The sequence below is a fragment of the Myotis lucifugus genome, unplaced genomic scaffold (assembly GCF_000147115.1).
Source record: "Myotis lucifugus unplaced genomic scaffold, Myoluc2.0 scaffold_424, whole genome shotgun sequence".
Lineage (NCBI taxonomy): Eukaryota > Metazoa > Chordata > Mammalia > Chiroptera > Vespertilionidae > Myotis > Myotis lucifugus.
Genome location: NW_005871472.1, coordinates 665,915 through 677,762, shown reverse-complemented (window position 1 = coordinate 677,762; position 11,848 = coordinate 665,915). Strand labels below are relative to the sequence as shown.

General features: G+C 50.3%; 3 protein-coding genes across 14 annotated transcripts in view; 1 reads left to right on the top strand and 2 right to left on the bottom strand.

The window, feature by feature from the left end:
* Window positions 1-597, bottom strand: part of GBA2 (glucosylceramidase beta 2) — a 13,653-nt gene extending 13,056 nt beyond the window's left edge. For both annotated transcript variants that reach the window (XM_014468029.2, XM_023744022.1), the window contains exon 1: window positions 492-597. In XM_014468029.2, the coding sequence (XP_014323515.1) occupies window positions 492-581 (90 nt within the window). In that variant the 5' untranslated portion in view covers window positions 582-597. The remainder of the gene's footprint in view (window positions 1-491) is intronic.
* Window positions 1-11,848, top strand: part of RGP1 (RGP1 homolog, RAB6A GEF complex partner 1) — a 43,315-nt gene that overhangs the window by 11,915 nt on the left and 19,552 nt on the right. For 3 of the 11 annotated variants that reach the window (XR_002826232.1, XR_001351126.2, XR_002826233.1), the window contains exons 2-9: window positions 561-695; window positions 1,247-1,383; window positions 1,669-1,752; window positions 1,844-1,993; window positions 2,272-2,418; window positions 2,619-2,746; window positions 2,937-3,126; window positions 3,617-3,900. Coding sequence is in view for 5 of the 11 variants with exons in the window: in XM_023744023.1 (XP_023599791.1) it covers window positions 580-695; window positions 1,247-1,383; window positions 1,669-1,752; window positions 1,844-1,993; window positions 2,272-2,418; window positions 2,619-2,746; window positions 2,937-3,126; window positions 3,617-3,840 (1,176 nt within the window). In the remaining 6 variants the exon portion in view is untranslated. The other 8 variants (XR_001351123.2, XR_001351125.2, XR_002826231.1 and 5 more) reach the window with 8 other exon arrangements.
* On the bottom strand, window positions 4,066-5,204 carry MSMP (microseminoprotein, prostate associated). Its single transcript, XM_006102709.3, has 3 exons — window positions 4,928-5,204; window positions 4,616-4,724; window positions 4,066-4,246 (listed from the first exon to the last, which is right to left on the bottom strand). Exons 1-3 carry the CDS (start codon window positions 5,055-5,057, stop codon window positions 4,066-4,068), a joined length of 420 nt encoding a protein of 139 aa, XP_006102771.1. The 5' UTR covers window positions 5,058-5,204.

Here is an 11,848-nt window from a genome sequence, read left to right as displayed (position 1 = left end):
CCAAGGTTTCATGTCGAAAGAACTTAAGATTTCAAACAAGAAGCTAGAACTTGAGATGACCTGAACATGGAGTTAGAGCGGGAAATGAAAGATCCACGGGAGAGAACCGTAAGGTAAATCCCGCCTAAGGGCGGACTACGTCACTAACGGAACCGGGACGGGAGGGGCGGGCAGATGAAAGCCATATGCGCCGAGACACCCGGGTTTCCGCCTGGCGAGGTGCCTGGGCTGCGGGCGCCAGGGGACGTGTCCGGGGTCTGGGGCTGGGACGTGGAGCCGCGGGGGGCGGGGGGCAGAGGCCGGGCTGGGGTTAGGGAGGAGGGGGACTAACCAGGTACTGAGAGGAGGGCGGGCAGCGGGCACCCGGAGCGACGCCCTCCGCCTGGGCAGCGCTGAGCCAGCTGGCCCTACCGCCCACCCGCCTCCCGCACCCAAAGGCAGGCGCTTCCCTCCGACGCCGCGGTGCTGGCGCCGGTCTTTTGCGTCCTCACCCCCGAGCTCCACGCAGACACCCCTCCCTGCCAGGGGACTGACTTCTGACCCGCTTTGTTTCCTCCCAGGTCCGGTTCCGGAGCTGACATGATCGAAGTAGTGGCAGAGCTGAGCCGGGGTCCTGTGTTCCTGGCGGGGGAGGCGCTGGAGTGTGTGGTGACGGTCACCAACCCGCTGCCCCCCACGGCCACCTCGGCATCCAGGTGGGAGTGCTGGCCCTGAGGTGGTCCTCTGGCAGGAAGCCTGGTGTCTGCAGTGCGAAGCCAGAGCCCAGGTTGTCCTGCAGCGACACCGCCACCTTCCTGCGCATTGTGCTGTCATTGGAGCAGCGACTGTTTATCCGATGGGGTTGGCATAGCTCTCCACTCTGCCGTCCTCCCTCCTCCCCCATTCCCTTTTACCCACAGTGCACTTCTCTATTTAATGGTCTCTTTTTCTTTTTATTGAGCTTATTGGTTAATAAAATCATGTAGGTTTCAAGTATACAGTTCTATAATATCGTCTGTATATGTACAGTGTGCTCACTACCCAAAGGCAGGTCTCCTTCTGTCACCATTTATCCCCTCTTTGCCCTCTTCTACCTTCCCCACCCCCCTCTCCCTTCTGGTAATAATGGTTTCCTTTTGGGGTCCTGATTTCCTGGCCCTAAGACAGAACCTAACCATGTTGGTCTCTAGACAGTGTGGTAGGGCATTTGGGAGAGCTCTGGTGAGGTCAGGAACTCCCCTGATGCCTCCTTTACTTCCTCCCACAGTGAGGCTCTGGCCTGGGCCAGTGCACAGATCCACTGCCAGTTCCATGCCAGTGAGAGTCGAGTCGCACTGCCTCCCCCAGACTCCAACCAGCCAGATGTTCAGCCTGAGAGCCAGACTGTCTTTCTACCACACCGAGGTTAGAGATGGGCAGTTGCCTTTGGTGGGAATGGGGCAATTGTCTCTGAAGGTGGAATTTTTAAGTTGTTCCGGCGGGTCATTATAGTCTCCGTGACTTGGGGATGTGGGGGTTTCAGCTGTTGCTTTGGGGATGTAAGACTGTTGCTATCTCACAACAGGAAAAGAGGGATAGCTTACTGTGAGCTGTCATTTGTTGGCAGTGCTTACTGCCCCCACTTGATATGCTAGCCTCGTCCAGTACTGGACAATGGGGTCATTAAACTGCAGTCTTTATCTTTTTTAGGTGAGAGGGGTCAGTGTATCCTTTCCACTCCACCAAAAATCCTATTCTGTGACCTGAGGCTAGAACCAGGGGAGTCCAAATCATGTAAGTGACTGTCTCCCACCCCTTCTGAGATTCCCGGAGGGAGGACTTCTCTGGCTGCCTCTCGCTGCCCTGACTACTACTTCCCAACCAGACTCCTACAGCGAAGTGCTGCCCATAGAGGGACCACCCTCCTTCCGAGGTCAGTCAGTTAAGTATGTCTACAAATTGACCATTGGCTGCCAGCGTGTCAACTCACCCATCACACTACTCAGGGTCCCTCTGAGGGTTCTTGTGCTGACTGGTAAGTAAGGGTTCCTGGAGGGAAGGGCTAGGGAAGAGGCTCACCAAAGCAGAAATGGGGTTAGAGAGCTGTGAGAGGGGCTGGAGGGAAGCTTCCTGGTCTTAGGGCAGGTGCGAGGGGGTTGTAGAGGGTGGGCTCTGGAGAAGAGGTTTAGATGTGTACCCCAGCCATGTCTCCTCTGACCTGCAGCCCTCTCAGGTTGGGGTCCACTCTTACCTAACTTCTACTCTTACCTCTGTTCCCTCCCAGCACTACTTCTCTGTTCATTTTCTTTCCAGGCCTTCAGGATGTCCGGTTTCCCCAGGATGAGGCTGTAGCCCCATCCAGTCCATTCTTGGAGGAGGATGAAGGGGGGAAGAAGGATTCATGGCTAGCTGAGCTGGCTGGGGAGCGCCTCATGGCTGCCACATCCTGCCGCAGCCTCCGTGAGAATCCTTTCAAGATTGTCCCACCCCCTCCTCCCCTCCTGTCTCAGCGGCAAGTTCTCCTAACTGCCACATGCTTCTGAGGATCCACTAATCCCTCACCCAGATTATAAAGAAAAGCCCCCCATTTTGGCTTCTGGCTCCAAGTCCTAGACATTCTCCAGTGTGGACTCCAGGCTTACAGTGTCCTATTTCCCCAGATCTATACAATATCAGTGATGGCCGAGGAAAAGTTGGGACATTTGGCATCTTCAAATCTGTATACAGACTTGGCGAGGACGTGGTGGGAACCTTAAACTTAGGGGAAGGAACTGTAGCTTGTTTGCAGGTGAGAAGGGAGAGGGGCTGATGGGACGCTGGGCCTGAAGGGCTAGGGTAGCAGAAGGGCCTGCATAAAGAGGGGTGGTATGTATAGTGGAGAGTGGGGTCTCTGGTAAAGCAGGCTGAGGCTGGGCTGCCCTCTCACCTAGAGTCGGCAGTTCCCAGTGCCTGCTAGCACACACTGTTCTTGCTCCCAGTTTTCAGTAAGTTTGCAGACCGAGGAGCGTGTACAGCCAGAGTACCAGCGGCGCCGCGGGGCAGGGGGTGCCCCCTCTGTGTCCCATGTGACTCATGCCCGACACCAGGAGTCCTGCCTCCATACAACCAGAACCAGCTTCTCCCTCCCCATCCCTCTCAGCTCCACCCCAGGCTTCTGCACTGCCATTGGTGAGACCCTGACCATTATCGGAGGTGGGGAGAAAGCAAAATACTGTCCTTAGGTACAATGTAATGGATCCTGATTCTTAACATTCGGACACACATCCAGTTTCTGACCCTTAGCACTCTATTAGATCTTCAACCTGTTTCCTAGATGCACTGACCCCTACACGCTTAACAGCTTTGGAGCTCTTCTTCCCTACCCATTCTCAGGGGGACCTGTGATTCACTGATCGCTGATTCCCGAGCCCCTTTAACTTTAGGCTATCACATCTTGACTGTCTCACATTTGGGCTGTTAGAGTCTTGACATTGCTGTCCTTATTGTCACATTCTGGTTAACACACTAGATTACTTTGAAAAACCCCTTGATCCTAGCTCCCTGTCCTGTGATTTCTCCCCCTCCTCCCAAATACAGGTTTTTGCTAATTTGCTAACCATACCCCGTCATTGGCTTTTAATTCTAGCTTCTAATGCCTCTGTCTATGTCTTTTTTCCAGTGTCCCTGAAGTGGCGATTGCATTTTGAATTTGTAACATCCCGAGAACCAGGTTTGGTGCTCCTACCTCCTATGGAACAGCCCGAGCCTGTCACCTGGACAGGGCCTGAGCAGGTGCCTGTAGACACCTTCAGCTGGGACCTCCCCATCAAGGTGCTGCCCACAAGCCCGACCCTGGCCTCATATGCAGCCCCAGGCCCCAGTACCAGCACCATAACCATCTGAAACTGGCCCACCACAGCACTACTTTCTTCAGGATCCTGAGAACTCGGCACCTGGACTCTAGTAGGGCCCGTTTTTTCCACCTGGGGCCCAATGACACGGACAATGAGAAGCAGGCTTTCAGCTGTAGCATTAATTTATTTATTCAGAATAAATTGGCAGCTGCTAGTGGTTTCCCTGGAAGTGGCAGCAGCAGTGGGCAGTCAGCAGAAGGGTGATCAGTTGAGTTTAGCCGGAGTGGGGAGCAGGAGCCCCAGGCACAGGGGTATTAGCCGAGCCCCACTCTGGGTCAGGCCCTCCTCCTTTGCAGGGCAGCCGAGGGTCAGATTTTTGTACCAGGGAGAATTGGCAGGTTCCTGCCTCCTGTCGTACCTCACACTCAGCAGGGAAGTCGATGGGATGCTGGGACCTGGGGACCCAAAGGATGGGGAAGGAGTCAGCACAGTGAAGGGCCACCTTTCCCTCCCCACATTCCCTTTCTCCCAGCAGTCCTCCCAGATCTTCCCCTGGTGCCCCTTTGGTCCCCCTAACTAAATTCTCACCTACCATAGTTGGATTTTTTTCGTTTCATAGCAGCAATATTTTCCTTCTCGATCCACCCCTACCTCCCTCACTTTGTAGCCTGAAGCTTTCTCTCTCACACTCTTGTTACCTTCAGGTTTGGTCAGCCTCATACTGCTATTCTGTTCATTCTAACATGACAGAATGTTATGTCTAGTCGTGCCCTGGCCATCTCTCCCATCAGAGCCATTCTCTCTGGCCATTTCTGGTCACTCACGTGTCACAGCAGCCCACTCCGACAGGATGCAGGCAGGTGCAGTGGAAGCAGTCCTTGCGGAGCCAAGACTCACCCAGAGTAAAATATTTCCCTTCATAGTGGCAGGGGGCTGGGGAAGAAGAGGAAATGTTAGTGTATCGGGGAGCAGTGGCGGCAGAAAGAATCATCCTGGAGCAGGAGAGAGCTACGGGCACACTCTCCCCATAGTTAGTCTTTCCTTTTTTGAGTGACCCCGGATCATCTCTAAGCCCCGCTCCAACCAGTGAATGCCCTCTGCTCCTTTTCCTTTCCCAATGCCTCACCCGGCGTTACCTTGAGCTTGGAAGTAGCATTTGCTGTGGACTCCTGGGTGCTGAAGGAGCAGAGATATCACCACGCAGATGATCCTCCAGCCTCCCAGGATCCCCTTAGCCTGTCCAGCCCAGAACATCCTTAGGGCCATTTCTGGAGCACAGCCCTTTCGGACCCTCTTGGCTTCTGGTCAGGCTACTCCGGTCTTGTCTCCTTGGCTCTTCTTCGTTTCTCTCCTCGAGTCTTAGTGTCTGTCTTTTCCCCTGGGCTCCTGTCTCACACCATCTCCGTGCCCTCTGCTCTCACAGGCTTGGAGATGTTTATAAAGTGAGGACCCTGGCCCCCTGCTGAGTAGAGCTGGAAAAGCTGTAACTCTGTTTCCTGGGGTGAGGGCATGAAAACAAGAGGTCCAGCTTTAACAAGCTGTGAGAGCTGATTCATGCCCCTGCACAGCTAGGGGGAGGGAGGTGGCCATGGAGGGGGCACTGGACTGGGCACTCCCCCAGCAAGGAGGTGGGAGGGGTGCGGGCCCCCAGGTGGTCCCCAGATCTCTGACCTGGAGAGAAGGAAGCATTCCACCATCTCCCACCCCACCCCACCCCACCCCACCATACCACACACACTCTCTCCAGGGGTGGATGTGCTGGGATCCCTGCCTGGACCGGAGGGAGGCATTTCCTGGGGATGGCTAATCCTGTGCCCCAGCCAAACCCAGGAGCTGCTGTAGGGTGCGACGGCCAGAGGCTCCAGGAGAGCAAACAGGCACCTGGAGTGGAGACTGTTTCTCTCAGACCCCAGGGCAGGGTCTCCCTGAAGTATCCTAGAGACATGGCTCCCCTGAGATGGGGGTCAGGGGGTAGGTTGTCTCTTTTCCACAGGCATCCAGAGATGGGCTCTCCATTGTTCATCACCCAAACATATAGCAGATACGCCATCTCCCCGTCTGGATGGTTTTTCAGAGGGACGTTTCCTCCAAATGCTCTAACGTAGGAGTCGCCTGTTTCCCAGAGGTGCCCCCCTCTCCTGTATGTTATGGAGGGAGGATTTAGGAATTTACCCCTTGACATACTCTTCTGGGTTTCCTGCAGGTTGTGGAGAACCCGAGATGGGTGATTAAGAGCAAAGGTTGCAGAGTCAGACTACTTGGATTCAGATCCTGACTCCACTTAAGAGCTATGTGACTTTTGGCAAGTTACTTCACCTCTCTAAACCTGTTTCCTTATCTATAAATTGGGATGGTACTACTCGTAGGGTTGCTAAGAATAATAAATGAGATCATGCATGTTATCTGTCCCCAGCACATAGCCCTCAGAAAATATTAGCTACTGAGGTTGGCGCTAGAGCTCAAAAACAAAATGGGTAGATATTCCTTTTAATGACATTGAGCTCTGCTGTCTCCAGGCATAGACTCATGTCCCTTTCACACTCATGCTCCATATCATCCCTACCACCTCCTTTAAAAACTACCTCCAGGAGCATTTTGGTTTTTGGTTTTGGTTTTTGTATCTTTGAAATTCTAAGTGTTTGGTTTGAGCAACGGTGTTGCTGATAAAACTGTTTTCCCTAGGCCAGTACCCTCACTTCTACCCTGGGAAGAGAGATTTTCTTATCCTACCAGCGCACTTAGTACTGCTTTTTCTTATGGATTTTGTTCCATTTCTTCCCATCCTCACTCATGCAAACTCACGTTCTCCTTTCTGATCACTCTAATGCTGGCCATCTCTTTGGTACCAATGTCCTCTGGCTAAACTGGATTTCTTTCACTTTTCTACATGCCACAGGCTCCTATTCCAGGGAGTCCCCTCCTGCCGACAGGGCCAGTCACTTTGGCCTGGATTTTATTTTTCCATCCAAGTCTCTAGTCCCATTTACCCCGAGACTCCTTGTCACCCAGTGGGTCAGATACAGCTACTCTGGCTGACTTCTGTAGAAGGTTACCCTGCCTCTCCGCTCTTCACTATTCAGAAGCAACTCATCAGTCCACCTCAGACTCCCTATCTGTCCTCTTCCAAGGAGACAGCTTAAGTGGAAGGAGATGCAGACTGTACCACACTTTCACCCTCGTCAGGGCTGATAGCCTTTTCCACGTTAAAGGAGTGCCGAGAGAGAGAAGGAACCTCATGGCTGAAGCAGGTGCTCTGATGTAGGCTGGCGTGTGGGAGGCATGGCCTTGGGACTGCTCTGTTGGGCTGGGAGCAGGTGGATTAGGGAAGCCTGTCTACCACAAGGGACCAGCAGGCCTGGTTCGTGGTCACTAGCTCTGCTGCTGCCTTTCTGTGTGAGGGACACTAGCTGACACCTGAGGTCTGGATCATGGACTACCTTCTGCTCCTGCAGCCTGGAGCCAGCCTAGTAGGGGCGACACTAGTGGAGAGCTAGAGAGCATGCAGGTGGTGGCGGTGATGCTGGGAGGCGAAGGGGCCCAGTGGGGATTGGCATTGATGGGGGGCATGGCGACAGAAGTGAGAACTGCCTGTAATGAAGGTGAGGTAGGAGTAGGGGGCTCCTGGGAAGAAAGGCTGGGGCTGAGCCAAGATCCCTCTCCCAGAGTCGGGGAGTGGCGGGAAGGTGTCGGTTGAATCCATTTGCATGTCTATTGGTGTGTGTGCGTGCGCATCTGTGTAGGTTCTTGGGGCTGGAGGCCCAGCTTTTGAGGGTGTGTGTGTGTGTGTAGGAGTGTTAGTTATTAGGGCTCAACCCCGTGATTCCTGATTCCTGCGGCCTCCGAGATGCCAGTTGAGGGGGCGCCTCGGTTGGCGCGCGGGGGCGTTTGGCGCGCGCCGCCAGCGCGGGGGACAGAAAACATCCGCCGGAGGCCCGGCCGGGGCAGCGCTCCAGCAGCACCGGGCAGGTGCGCGGTGAGGAAGTGAGCGCATTCCGGCCCCCCAGCCGCCGGCCAGCCCTCGGGTGAGTCACCGCTGACCCCCACCGCCTTGGCCGGATAGGAAGGATTGGCTGCGGCCGCGGGGAGGTTTGGGGAACCGGAGTTCCAGAGGGGTGGCTGCGGGGAGCACCTGGAGGGTGATGGAAGCACCCGAGAGAGTTGGGGAGCGGCGAGGGGGTGCTGAACGTCCAGGTTCTGGTTCCGCCCCAGGTGGGAAAGACCTAATAGAGGCCGAGTGCAGAGCTTGTGCCTGAGTGGAGCAGGCGGGAACGAGCCCCTGGGAGAACGTCCTGGATCAGGGAGAAGGCCCTCACGTGGGGAGGGAAAGGGGCCCGGGCAAATCGGAGAATCCGAGTCCGGGAGGCCCAGAAAGGGAGGGAGGGTTGCAGCGCAATGAGGACGGGCGGGCGAGTTGCGGGACGACACCTCGCCAGTGTAGGCCTTGGCCAGCCAGAGCCTGTAGGTGGAAGGAGACTGCCATGTCAGGTAGGCAGGTGGGGATGGCCAACCCCTAGAGCGAGAAGGTCGGTCAGGAGGCCTGTGCACTTAGGGAGTGGGGGGAGTTAAGGTTATTTGGGTACAGTTGTGGCTAGATCCTGAAAGGCTTTGAAAGGCTTTAAACACACACACACACACGCACATTTTTATTGATTTCAGAGAGGAAGGGAGAGGGAGAGGGAGAGAGAGAGAGGAACATCAATGATGAGAGAGAATCACTGATTGGCATGTGCACCTACCAGAAATCCAAAGGTGACCTGGTTCATAGGTCAATGCTCGACCACTGAGCCAGGCCAGCCCAGCTCATTAAAGGCTTTGAATGCAGATGTGAGGAATTTGGTTTTGTTCTCTGAGTAGGAAGAGTAGTGAATGGCTTAAAAGGCAAGATTATTTGTATCTAGCTTTATTGCCTGCCATTAAGTCTTTGTAAAAAAAAAAAAAAAGAGAGAGATTGATTTGCAACTTTTTGTAGTTATTTTAAGTTGCATGGCTATATTTATCAAACAATTTAAATCTGTTGAATTTTTTTAATAATTGAAAAATTTGACTCAATTTCTGATTTGAAATCCAAAGTGAGGCTATCAAGATGTTATATAGTGTTGAGTCTTCCTTTGTCTTGCCTCCATTTTCCCCTCACTGATTTAACTGAATTCCATATCTTTAATGTCTCTGTTTTCTATATCAGTAGCATAGCCCTTCTAGTTTTCCTCTCCCTCATATTATGGTCTTTATTTATTTTTTTATATATATTTTTATTGATTTTTTACAGAGAGTAAGGAAAGGGATAGAGAGTTAGAAACATCGATGAGAGAGAAACATCGATCAGCTGCCTCCTGCACACCCCCCACTGGGTATGTGCCCGCAATCAAGGTACATGCCCTTGACTAGAATAGAACCTGGGACCTTTCAGTCCGCAGGCCGACGCTCTATCCACAGAACCAAACCAGTTAGGGCTATGGTCTTTATTTTTAACCTTAATTTTTTTTCTGTTCAGTCCTTTAACCTGCCCTATGTATCCTGAACCAAGTAAAACATTTCTTGGGATGGAGGCATTGGGCTACAATGTACAAAGACAAGTAACTCTGTTTTACCATATATGTTAGGTTACATACTATCTTCTGTGTCTTTGTATGTAGCTACAAAGTTTCTATATTTTCCCTGTGGCTGATAAAGAGAGAAAGCTAAAGCAGTTTTTTAAAAAAAATATATTTTTATTGATTTCAGATAGGAAGGGAGGGGGGAGAGAGATAGAAACATCAATGATGAGAGAGAATCATTGATCAGCTGCCTCCTACATGCCCCCTACTGGGGATTGAGACTACAACCAGGCATGTGCCCTTGACCGGAATCGAACCCAGGACCCTTCAGTCCCCAGGCCACACTATCCACTGAGCCAAACCAGCTAGGACCTAAAGCAGTCTTATTCATGACAGTATTTCTACAGCATAGCAATAAAGTCCAATTTCTCTTCTAAAACCAGCTCTAAAATGGTATTTGGTATTTGTCTCAAACTCATTCTAATTCTGTTATGGTCTTTATAATTTATGTTACCTTGGGCCAATAGCAATTATAAGGATTAGGATCTTTATAATTTATTTTTAAGATCCTTAAACCCTACAGTTGCCTTTGGCTCCAAACAAGAAAATCTGGGTCAGTTAATTAAAAAAAACAACAACACCCACTTTGAGCCCAGTTGCTTTCTCCTGTGCTGTTTCAGCTCCAGCCCTACCTTATTCCCAGTGGCCTTTGCCTTCATTCCTTCTTTGCTCTGCTGGGCATCTTTAAAGGAAAACTTCACACCGACTTCCTCTACTATAAATTCTCCCTCCCCTCAATTCTACACTTCTCTTTGCCAACATACACCACCGCTTCTTCAGTGAATTTTTTTTTTTTTAAGCTCACAGCCCTTTCTGGCTCTTTTCCATCTTTAACACTCTCTTGTTGAAATCTCTTTTCCTCTCCTTTCTCTTTGGGAAGACTTCAGATTTTTAAAAGGTAATGCTTTATTTATTCTGCATGATCCACTTCTATCTTCTTTGCTCTTCTATCACCTTTTTCTTATTCTGGATTGTTTGTAAAATCTATCATGCTTGCTTTCACCAAGGCTTTGGCCTTCCCTTTGTGATTAAACAGTCTTCTAGATATAGTAAAAATACTTATGTTTCCTTATTTTTCCTATAAGAAAAAAAGTTTTCAAATTCACATCTACTTCAGTCTCTTTTTCCCACATTCTGCATCCAGACGCATGGCCATTATTGTAAAATCGACTGAAGCCTGATGTTGGGCAGGGCACTGTATAATGAACTTCATAATCTTAGTGTCAGATTCCTAAATGCTTGCCAGTAATAGAGGTTTTCATGTGTGTGAATAAATGTTCTCATGTACACACACAGACTAAAATGCACAGAAAATAGAACCATAAGTCAATATAAGTATAATATAAGTATATGAACATGGCCCTGGTTGGTGTGGCTTGGTTGGGCGTCACCCTGTACACCAAGAGGTCACCGGTATGATTCCTGGTCTGGGCATGATCCCCAGTGTGGGTCCTGCAGAAGGTAGCTGATCAGTATTTCTCTCTCTCCCTCTCCCTCTCTCTCTTAAATCAATTTTTAAAAAAAATGGTCGTGTCTGGGCCAATCTCCAGAGACGATTTAAAAAAATAAATAAAAATGAATATGTGTTTAGTATATTACATTATAATCAGACCAAATATATTTTAGGGTGAAAGATGAGGATGGGTAAATTTATAGCTAGGATAGAAGTTTAAGAGACAGCACCGTTTGGCATTCTGTATTCAGACTGGAGAAGGCTGAGAGGAGAGTCATTCCTGTGAAGATGAAGAGACTTCATGAAAGAGGCTGTGTTTCAGGAGCTGAGAGAGACTTGTAAGGCTGTGATGAATGGTAGCTGGGAGGGAGGGAGGGGCCAGAGTTTCAAGAACATACAATTGCTATACCCAAACAGCCCAGTGTTCTCTCTGGCAGAGGATATAAAAGATGCTATGGTTGTAGTTTGGATTTCAACTATAGTTAAGTTTCTATTAATAACCCATATTGAAGTTTTCCTACCCCACCTCTGGAACCATTCTCACCAAATTTTTCTGTTTTTTGGTTTTTTTTTCTGCTTGCACTCATAATTAACCACCCTCTAATTTAACTGAATTCCCTATTTGCTTTTATTTTTCCTGCCTGCTCCACAATCTGCTTATTGCAATAGTGACTTTTAAAATTCCATTTATGAGACTCTCGCTTTTATCTCATTGATAAATTGCTCTTTTCTTAAAATTATAGACTCAAACTAAATAGGCAGAATGCATCTAGTTCTCATCGCTGGAAGGTGACCGAGTAGGTTTTGCTTGATTGTCTCTCCCGAAAGGAGTGCGTTACTTCCTCCTGCAGTGGGGGCTGCCAGTTCTACTATCTAGCTTTAGTTATCTCATATTTTCCCGTAGTTTTGCTTTTTGAAACAGTATGGAAGAAATTTTTCTTTTCAGTGTGGCAGCTCTTTAAAGATTTGAAAGGGGTTTGTTTTTTGTCTGTGTATTTTTCCCCTCCAGC

What these genes read in the sequence shown, in the direction of transcription:
- MSMP (XM_006102709.3), bottom strand. Translation starts at nt 5,057, where the DNA reads ATGGCCCTAAGGATGTTCTGGGCTGGACAGGCTAAGGGGATCCTGGGA. An exon ending in ATGCTACTTCCAAGCTCAAG is followed by an intron (nt 4,725 to 4,927) that starts GTAACGCCGGGT and finishes CTTCTTCCCCAG; the next exon opens with CCCCCTGCCACTATGAAGGG. An exon ending in GGAGTGGGCTGCTGTGACAC is followed by an intron (nt 4,247 to 4,615) that starts GTGAGTGACCAG and finishes TTGGGTCCCCAG; the next exon opens with GTCCCAGCATCCCATCGACT.